The sequence below is a fragment of the Mesocricetus auratus genome, unplaced genomic scaffold (assembly GCF_017639785.1).
Source record: "Mesocricetus auratus isolate SY011 unplaced genomic scaffold, BCM_Maur_2.0 Super-Scaffold_100676, whole genome shotgun sequence".
In the NCBI taxonomy this organism is placed as follows: domain Eukaryota; kingdom Metazoa; phylum Chordata; class Mammalia; order Rodentia; family Cricetidae; genus Mesocricetus; species Mesocricetus auratus.
In genome coordinates this window covers 131,558,740-131,569,822 of record NW_024429266.1, presented here as the reverse complement: position 1 = coordinate 131,569,822, position 11,083 = coordinate 131,558,740, and the positions used below count along the sequence as shown (strand labels likewise).

At 41.4% G+C, this 11,083-nt stretch overlaps 1 gene segment (V, D, J or C); it reads left to right on the top strand.

Annotated features, from left to right (window-relative positions):
• The first annotated feature begins 2,129 nt into the window (after window positions 1-2,129).
• Window positions 2,130-2,757, top strand: LOC101841628. The segment is given in 2 exon segments: window positions 2,130-2,211; window positions 2,405-2,757. Coding segments are annotated over 2 exon segments (402 nt in total).
• The last annotated feature ends 8,326 nt before the right edge of the window (window positions 2,758-11,083 follow it).

Here is an 11,083-nt window from a genome sequence, read left to right as displayed (position 1 = left end):
TTTGATGCACATTTTTTTTACTCTTCATTACCTAATTTGTTGTAATTTTTTTGAACATGCTGTTTCCCTAGGACTGTCAATCTGATATACCTCTTCTAATGTTTCTGCAAAGGTCACCTGATTTAAATATGTCTTGGATTTTTTTTATGGAAGGTTTTTATTTAAATTAGAAACATGCATGCTTCAAATGAAAATCCCGGCTCTCTCCTTCTCCCTCCACCAGCCCCCACCAGCCCAATCCCCACATCATTCCCCAGAGAGGGTAAGGCCCTCCTTGGGGGGGGGGATAAGCAGAGTCTGTCATTTCATCCCGGGCAGGACCTAGACTCTTCCCCATGTGTCCAGGCTGAGAGAGCATCCCTCCATGTGGAATGGGCTCCCAAAGTTCATTTGTATGCCATGGTGAGCAATAGTCTACTACCCAAAGCCCCAGAGATTTCTGACGCCTCCTTACTGACACTACATTCATGGAGTCTGCATCAGTCCCCTGTTGGATTCTTAGCAATCAGTCTAGAGATCAAGATCTCCCCCTTGTCCAGTCAGCTGTCTTTGTGGTTTTCACCAGAGCGGTCTTGACTGCCTTGCTCATCACTCCTCCATCTGTGTCACTAGGTTCCAGGGGGTCAGTTCAGTGTTTAGTTGTGTGTATCTATCTGTCTCTGCTTCCATCAGTCATATGATGAAGATTCCAGGATGTCACATAAGGTAGTCATCAACCTTATCATCAGTTAGGGCCTATTAATGTAGTCTCTTCACTATTACTTTGTTTTCCAGTTAGTGTTATCCTTGTACATCTCTGGGAATCTCACTAGTGTCAGCTCCATCCTCAAAGCTATAATGACTCCAACTCTTGTAGTATCTCTCATCCTGGTCTCCTCTATTCTCCCCCGACTCAGCCCTCCTTCACCCCCATGTCTTCTTCTACCCTCCTCTTATCCCCCTCTCTTTTTCCTGGTTCCCTGTCTTCTCCCCCCATGTTTCCAATCTTCTCAGGAGATCTTGCCTCTTTCCACTTCTCTGGGGTGTAATGCATATCTCTTGGGAACCTCCCTGTTTCCCAGACTCACTGGCCCTGAGATTGTAAGCTGACACCCCCCTGACCCATGTCTAAAATCCATATATGAGAGAGTACATACCATGTTTTTCTTTTTGTGACTGGGTTATCTCACTCAGGATGGTTTCTTCTATTGCCATCCATTTTCCTTCAAATTTCTAAATTCTGTTGTTTTTTATTCCGCTGAGTAGTACTCCATTGTATAAATGTACCACATTTTATCTATCCACTCTTCAGTTGGGGGGCATCTAGGTTGCTTCCAGGATTTAGTTATTACAAATAATGCTGCTATGAACATAGTGGAACAGACATCCTTGTATGAATGGGCATCTTTTGGTTATATGCCTAAGAGTGGAATTGCTGGATTGTGTGGTAGACAGAGTCCCATTTTCCTGAGGAATCTCCATGCTGATTTCCAAAGTAGCTGTACAAGTTTGCACTCCCACCAGCAATGGATGAGTGTTCCCCTTTCTCCCTATCCTCTCCAGCATAAGCTGTCATTGGTGTTTTTGATTTTAGCCATTCTGACAGGAGTGAGATTTTATTTCAGAGTTGTTTTTATTTGCATTTCCCAGATGGCTAAGAATTTTGAGCACTTTCTCAAATGTCTCTCTGCCATTTTAGTCTCCTCAATTGAGAACTCTCTATTTAGTTCAGATCCCCCACTTTTTAATTTGTTCCTTTGTTGTTTTGGAGAATCACGTCTTGAGTTCTTTGTAAATTTTTGAGATCAGGCCTCTGTCAGATGTGGGGTCAGTGAATACCTTTTTCTAATCTGTGGGTTGCCTTTTTGGCTTGTTGACTGTGTCCTTTGCCTTATAGGAGCTACTCAATTTCAGATTTTAACCAATGGTTATATTAGGGAATCTAGTAATATCTGTTGGAGAGTTGAAAGCCAATATCTTTCAGTGATATCTCATGCTTTTGTGATGGTACATTTGCCTGTTGGTTGACACCAGCCATTCTCACACCTGCTGCCCATGCATCTGATTTTGCATTTGTTGACCGCTTTGCATGAACCCCTCCAATCCAGCCCAGCTGCTTGAATTTTATAAACCAGACCTTGACAGTGAGAACTGAGCATCATCAGACAGGCAGGGGGAGCAAGATGGAGTCACTCACCCAGGTCCTCATGTCTCTTCTGCTCTTGGTATCTGGTGAGAAAAATATTATAATGTTTTTCAGAGTTACTTCTTTGTATATAAGACATTTACAATGTATGCCAAAGTGTAATATTTTTATGCCTTAATGCTTTGTCAACATGGCACTACAAGGACATTAAATGACAAATTTTATGTATTACATTTTTTAAAACAATTTATACATGATTATTGGTTTTCCTGACTGCAGGTGCCCGTGCAGATATCGTGATGACCCAGTCTCCATCCACTTTGGCTCTGTCACCAGGAGAGAAGGTCACCATCAGCTGCAAGTCCAGTCAGAGTCTTTTATACAGTGCAAATCAGAAGAACTACTTGGCCTGGTACCAGCAGAAAGCAGGGCAGTCTCCTAAACTGCTGATCTACTGGGCATCCACTCAGCACACTGGGATCCCTGATCGCTTCATAGGCAGTGGGTCTGGGACAGATTTCACTCTCACTATCAGCAGTGTCCAGGCTGAAGACATGGGAGATTATTTCTGTCAGCACCATTATGGTACTCCTCCCACAGTGCTTCAGTCCCTAACAAAAAACCTCCTTTGAGAGAGTCAGCTGTTGCTTGAACCACACACTGCCCTGGACTTGCACACTTCCTTCTTCTGCCTGAGAGTATGGACTCTGATGAAACACTCATGAAAATGCTTGCAGAACTAACTAAAAATAATGGGTTCAATGTCTCTTATGTTTTTTTTTTGTATGAAACGCCTTTATACAAATGTGCAAAGAGAACTCTGTATTATCCATCTATTCCTTCTGTAATACATTACCACAAACTATTGCTTGAATATGAGGGATTTATCTTTTTATAATTCTGGACTTTGGTGTCACACAGAATCCACTATGGTCTGAAGTGATGATCATGGCTAATTGTATTTTGGTTTGGAAACTCTAGGAAAATATGTTTACTGCTTTTTCTAGATCCTGGAGTCCTTTCTTACTTACCGGTGACCATTTCTTCTGATTTTTCTTTTCATTTTCATTAATTTCAAACTTTTATTACCTCCATCTTTGTGTAAGTGTTTGCATGTCTAAGTACACATGTGATGCATCATGTTTTTGGAGGTTGGAGATATTAAGTTATTTGTCAGGGTCAATATAAGTGTTTTTGTTCCATTTTGACATAAAGTCAGAGTGTTTGAGCCTATTATTGATTCTTCAAGTTTGAACCACAGAATGCTTATTTTGTGTCTTGCCTTGACAACAGGATATCGGGACTAAAGTGTAGCTAATGAATGTCTCACCTTGAAAACAGGATATTTGTTTTAGGGTGTGATGACTTGATGCCTTGGGTATTGAGAAGGCAAATACTCTTGTTTCTTCCTTATATCTTGGTAATGGAGTCTTTTGCTTCCCCCTTTTGATTAGGGTTTATAAGAGCTTTGAGCAATAAACTTGGGACTGATCCTGGTATTCATTGTGTGCCGTCCTGACTCTATCGTTTGTTTATTTCTTTCTTCAATCAACACCCTCCTTCCAAGCAGGGACCAAACTAACCAGGAGGACTGGACATATGACACTTCATTGTGGGATCCACACAGATGCCTTCACAAATTTGGGTTACTGCAGGTGGCACCTCACATGCTAGGGCTTGGACATAGAGAGTGAAGTGATGTACATGAGAAAAGATGAAATGTAAGTTCTCAGATAAATGTGAAGTGAAGTGTGGTCAGAAAACTCTGAAATAAAAATTGCATGTAAATGTAGATACAGGACAAAGAGTAGTCAGGGGATTGTTCATTTACCTGGGTATGTTTAGAGTCTATAGAAGCTCATGTAAGTCTGTAACAAGTACAGAAATTTTTAGAATTTGTTAATTTTGTAAATCTTCCTCCCTCACACTGGAGCAATCTCTGAGCTGTACAGGGAATTAGGGAATCAAAGTTGTGGCCTCCTCCTGACCCTCTTAGTTAGCCTGGCCAGCTGTTGCTCAAACCTAGCCCCTGTACCTGCCGTAAGTCCTTGGCTGGCACCTTCCCCACTGCCCTGGATGAGTCTGGCCCATTCTACCACAATACTACATAGCCAGGAGCAGATAAGACAGGGACGTTTGGTGGTTTGCACCTCATTGACTGGTACTTGGAGCCAGTCATAGGGGAGTGTCAGAAGGCAGCACTGCCCTTGAGTCCAGAGAGTCTGTATGGGTGGTCAATATCCTTTAGCAGAGGAGAAGGAACGGGGTGCCCAACAGTTAGTACAGGAACAGCTGAATAATTTTGATATGATGCCTTCTATTTCCCCCTGCTATTCTCCTATTTTCATGTTTGGAAAGAGGTCTGGAGAATGGAGATTTATGCAGGATTTGAGAAGAGTTAATGAGACCTTGTAGTCTCAGGGAGATGCCATTCTACTCAGCTCTGTCCAGCCAAGTATTTGTGAAAATGCTAATGCTGCTTATCAGCTCATGGGAGCTTTATAGCACGGATTAGAATAGCTTACATATTTTGAATGATTTTCAAAAATTATTGGGAGATATTCAGTGATCATTGCTCTATTAAAAATTGTGTACTGGAATTCTTGAGCTCCTTAGTGAAATCCTTAAGGGCAGTTATGTCCCTAGATCCCCTAGACAGTTAACAGAGGTTGCTAAACCAGTGCTAGTTCAAATGGAGCATACAATTAATATGCCCATGGACCTTTGCTAACATAACTTCAAATTAAAAAAGCAAATACATAGGGAGTGACTTCACTGACCACCCTGTGTTGGTGTGTTCACAGGTACGTAGAATGTACAGGTAAATAGTGCTATGGGGCAGAGACTCTTTTTCTTTGAGTTTCAGTTTCGACCTGGAGAGCAGCATAGGAACCTTTGGTTCTCAGCTTTCCTGGCTTTTCATTTAAGTGATTTCTCTTTTAGTAAATATCACAGAACATCCATAAATTTGTGTAGTTTAATATTTATTCTTCATAAATAAGGCAGGATTATACCCTCTGTCTATGTTGTAAAGGACCCAATCCTGTTTTAATATGGGTCAAGACATGTTTGTGTTTTTTTTCCCCACAGAAAAAAAATGAAACTTGATGCAGTGTGTAGAGCAGATGAATACCAGACCTGATGACATCATTACTGCTGAGATGTTTCCAGAGGAGTTCTAGGGTGATCTGCTGAACCTATATTCCTGATCCCCTGATGTCATCATTCTACAGTCCTAGTAGGGAAGGGGATTATAATGACAACTAATGATGCTCACTTTCTTGACAATCCTGCCACACCAATTTCTCAGTTTTGACTATTGTTGTTCCAACCAAATTCTAAATGCTTGGCAGTTTATTCATACTGTATCTTGGGACATGGAATTCATTATTGCCAAATGAAGCTCATTTCTGTTGTTGAAATAGAGCAGGTGCCTCAGAGATTTCACCTCTGTGGAAAATAAACCCATTGAAACAATCAAACATTATAATAGAGGTGATGCTTACCTAAAAGCACTCTTCAGTATAGTATCATTGGAATTCAGAATTGTGTGCTAAACTGGTTGAGAAACAAAACTGGAGGTACTGAAGGGAACCCACTAACTGATAGGGAGAAATAGAACAAAAGATTTGCTGCCAGTATTTAGTACTCAAGGATGATAGCAGCTCAAACTTATCTTTAGAAGTTAGAAGCAGCAACTTTAGGTGAGGAAAAAGACTCATGTTTCATCCATCACTAGAACATTTTGTTGTCCTTTGACTGAATCAAAATTATGAGAATTGTAATCTTGCTAATGGTGTGTCCAGTGGTAATAATCACACTACAATTATTTAATTGATCTGTTAATGTTGGTCATCCTTTATTCTTTTCATAGTAGATATTGTAGACCTAGGAGCATAAGAATTGCTTGGCATTATACATTTACCTATGATTATCATGTTGTTTGTGAACTCTCGATGGAAATTTGACTCAAAGGTGAATGGCATCAACCTATCCTCTCTCTCCTAACCTTTTTATGTGGAGTCTGGTAGTCAAAGATGGGTAATACCTTCTTGCCTCCAGTCAGCCCAACACATGGCATGTATGATGGAATGTGTGTACCAATGACAAGTAAGGCTGGATGGTAGAAGAAGACAACCTAGGATAGACACAGACATCTGTGCTGTAGCAGAAGCACAGGTATTAATAATTAAATTAAAAAGGGGCAATTGTCAGCCACCAAAGAAGTGTATCTCTTCCATCTTGACATAAGGTAAGACAGTTTGAGCCTGTCATTGCTTTTTGAAAGTCAAACTACAGAATGTTTCACCTAAGGTCTATCTATTGTGTGTTTTGCCTATTTGCCTAAAAAGTAACCAATGGATGTTTTCTTACCTTAACAACAGAATATTTGGTTTATTCTGTGGTTACTTATTGTTTTGGGTATTGAGAAGGCAATTACACTTGTTTGTTCTTTATATCATGACAAGGAAGTTTTTTGCCTCACCACTTTTGATTTTCTCTTTGTTATTTGGGTTCTGAGGATCAAGCTCAGGTTTGCCATCATGCCTGGTGACAAGTGTCTTTGTCATTTGATCTGCCTTGTTGCTCCTTATAATCTTTCATGGATGCAAATTCTTTTTACCGAATTTTCTTTTTTTTTTCTGTGTTATAAAGTAATACTGTATCTGATTAATAAATTGACAAAATGTTTTTTCATTAAGCATTATTTAATATGGCACCATAGTAATTATATTATGCAATTGTTCATTAATCTCAAAATTAAAAAAATATAAAACTTTCTCTAAGGAATCTCCAGAGAAGGCTGTAGTGATATGTTATTTATTTGTTTTTAATTTTTAACTTTTTTATTATTTATTTGTAAGTTTAAATTTAGATTAGAAACAAGGTTGCTTCACAAGTCAGTTCCAGGTCCCTCTCCCTTTCCCTCCCCTCTTCCCGTGCCCTCCCCTCAACCCCCCCACTATCCCCTCATTTCCCCAGGGAGGGTGAGGACCTCCATGGGGGTGTCCATAGTCTGTCTTTTCATCCATGGCAGGGCCTAGACCCTCCCCCAAGAGTTCAGGGTGAAAGTGCATCCCTCATTGTTTGATGGGAGTCCTAAGTACATTTGTATACCCGGGATAAATACTGATCTACTGCCCAAGGCGCAATAGATTACCTAGGCCTCCTCAGTGACACCCACATTCAGGGGGTCTTGATCTGTCCCATGCTGGATTCCCAGGCATCAGCCTGAGTTTCAAGATCTAACCCTTGTCAGGTCAGCTGTTTCTGAGGGTTAAACTAGCCCAGTCTTAATCCCTTTGGTCATTAGTCCTCCCTCTCTGTTACTGGCTTTCTTGAATTCAGCTCAGTGCTTAGTCTCGGGAGCAGTGCCTCTGCTTCCATCAGCCACTGAATGAAGTTTCTGTTTCCCAGACTCTCTGGCCATGGGATTGTAGGCTGGCACTCCCCAGAGATATGGGTAAAATCCATATATGAGAGAGGACATGCCATGTTTCTCTTTTTGTGACTTCATTCCCTCACTCAGGATGGTTTCTTCTAGTGCCATCCATTTGCCTGCAAATCTCAGGATTCCTTTGTTTTTTCTGCTGGATAGTACTCCATTGTGTAAATGTATCATATTTTCTCTATCCACTCTTCCATTGAGGGGCGTCTAGGTTGCTTCCAAGTTCTGGCTATTACAAATAATGCTGCTATGAACATAGTGGAATAGACATCCTTGTTGTATGAATGGGCATCTTTTGGATATATGCCTAAGAGTGGAGTTGCTGGGTCTTGTGGTAGGTTTATTCCCATTTTTCTGAGGCATCTCCATACTGCTTTCCAAAGTGGCTGAACAAGTTGGCACGCCTGCCAGCAATGGAGAAATGTTCCCCTTTCACCACATCCTCTCCAGCATAAATTGTTGTTGGTGTTTTTGATTTTAGCCATTCTAACAGGAGTGAGATGGTACTCAGAGCTGTTTTGATTTGCATTTCCCAGATGGCTAAGGATGTTGAGCACTTTCTCAAGTGCCTCTCAGGCATTTTAGACTCCTCTATTGAAAATTCTCTATATAGTTCTGCAGCCCAGTTTTTAAATGGACCCTTTGGTGTTTTGGAGACTTGCTTCTTGAGTTCTTTGTAAATTTTGGAGATTCTGTCAGAAGTGGGGTTAGTGAATATTTTTTCCCATTCTGTGGGCTGCCTTTTTGTCTTGCTGACTATGTCCTTTGCCTTACAGAAGCTTCTCAGTTTCAGGAGGTCCCATTTATTAATTGTTGACCTCACTGTTTGTGCTATTGGTGTTATGTTCAGGAAGCTGTCTCCTGTACCAATTCATTCAAGTGTACCACCCACTTTCTCTTCTAAGAGGTTCAGTGTGGCTGGATTTATGTTGAGGTCTTTGATCCATTTGGACTTAAGTTTTGTGCATGTTGATAGACATGCGAGCCTCCAGTTATGCCAGCACCATTTGTTGAAGATGCTTTCTTTTTTCCATTGTATATTTTTAGCTTCTTTGTCAAAGATCAGATATTCATACATGTGTGGGTTAATATCAGGGTTTTCAATTTGATTCCATTGGTCTACCTGTCTATTTTTGTGCCAATTTTCTTAAAAGCCATATTTTTACAGTATATCATATATTTTGACCATATTCATTAACCTTCACCATTTGTCTTTCCTGCTATCTTTTCTTCCCTAGTCTCTCTTCTACTGCTATCTCTCTGTTTCTGTCATACAAATATACCCACATCCACCCACACAACCCATACATATACATACACTCATACACTCATACACACACATACACACACACACACAAATACACACATGTTCACACATATTCACACATATACGCATGATGGGGAATATCTTGTATGCTGTGAATATATGAATTTTTTATTTGTTGATGAATAAAGCCAAATTGGCCAATGGACAGTCAGAATTCAGCCAGGTGGGAAACCCTAACAGGGATAGAGAAATGCAGTAGTTGGACTCAAAGAGATGCCATGTAGCTGCCAAGGAAGCAAGAGGTACAGAAATCACAGGAAAACCAAGATCACATGAGATCCAGAGATTAATATAAATGGCTCAATATTTAAGAGATAGTTAGCCAATAAGAAGCCTGAGCCATCAGGCAAACAGTTTATAATTAATATAATCCTTTGTGCCTTTATTTGGGACCAAATGGCTGCAAGACTGGGTAACACAGAAACTTGTCTAAATGTGGCACCCAAAAATTTGGAAAGAATTTTCTTGTAAAACATGACAAAAGCTTAAAAATGGATTTTAAATAAAAAAACTACAATGAAGTATGGTTTTTAGGTAGCAGCATGTGGGCTCTGTTTGCTAGAGTTAAGAAGAGGCATAGCTCTTTTAAGAGATACTTCTTGACGCAGTGTTACAGAAAAAAAACCACAAGGGTCTTTGTGGGAACACCAGACCTTGAGCAGAGACCCACTTCCCCTTCTGCCTGGGAGTAGGCAGCTGTAAGACAATGTTTACTAAAAACATGTTTACTAAAAACAATACAATGCCTGGGGGCATTAAGTTCCTGGAAAAGGCCTGCCCACAGAAACCACCCTGACCTCGACCTTGTCCAAAGACTAACCACCTCTTCTGCCACGCCCAGATCAGTTTCTGGGGTCAGAGCAGAACCAGCCAGGGGAGAGGAGAGAGCAGAAGCTTCTCTGGTGGGAGCCTTTCTTAGGAAGTTTTCTTGAACCTTTTTGGGGCCTGCTTAAAGTTTTCTTTACATCGTTGAACAAGTCTCTGTGTTGTCAATCCCCGACACCCTCCGCACGTTCTCGGACACAGGCCGCGCAGCAGACACGACAATTGGAGGTCCTACCGAGATCGCGAAAGCGAGGTAAGTGGACGGGGTTAAGAAACTATGGGGAATAGTTCCGGGAAGCTAGAATCATTGCAGTATCAACTAAAAAAGTTACTTAAAGAACATGGGACTGCAGTCAAGTCTAAAACCCTAGAAGGCTTTCTAAAATCGATCGAACGAGCCAGTCCATGGTTCATTACTGGGGGAAGCCTAAATATTCCAGATTGGGAGGAGGTTCGCCGTGATCTTCATAGACTTTTACGAAAAGAGGGATCTGAGTCGTTGCCCCCTATGACATTCTCCTTATGGAGATTAGTGAGGGGAGCACTTTTGACAGATAAGGTTTGTCACCGCCAGGTAGTTCAGGACACAAAAGAGGCTTTTTTTAGAGTTACAAGAGACGGAGACTCAAGCCTCCTTGAGTTCAGGGGCAGAGAGTGAGGATGAAGAGACCCTGGCTGAAACTAGAGGCTCCATTGTTAGTGAGGATGAGGAGGAGTCTCTTAGTAACAACAAAAAAACGGGTAGAGATCTCCGGGCGCGACCCAAACAGAAGAACTCCAGTCAGAATCGGTTATATCCTTCTCTATCAGACCTAGAAAATGGAAGTAGCTCAGACTCAGACTCGTCACAGTCTGAAAAGGAACCGTTACTTGCTGAGATCGCGGCCCTTAAAAAAGAACTAAAAAAGATTCGATTTAAGGAAAGACAGGACAGGGAGAGAAACCCTTCCCCATACTCTGAAAAAAGGGACTCCTCCTATGAGATAACCCAGTCCTGCTCGGACCTGGAGGGAAGACCCAGAGGAGGGGTCCAATGCTGCCCGGTGGTGTTGGGGAAGTCCTGTTATTTGCCTGTGCATTTGTCAATAAAGTACTGTCTGGCCAATAGAAAACCCAGATAGGAGGGACTAGGAGTCGAGGAGGATTCTGGGAAGGGGAAACACAAGAGAGTCGACATGTAACGCATGGGGTAGGAGCCCGGAACTATTCTCCGGTAAGAGACATACTCAGATTAACAATTATGGGGTAATTACTTAAGGCAGAGCTAGCCAGTAAGAGACAAGCAAGGCCAACAGCTTCATAATTAATATAGCCTCCTGTGTGTTTATTTGGGACTGATGCGGATCTGGAACCAGGC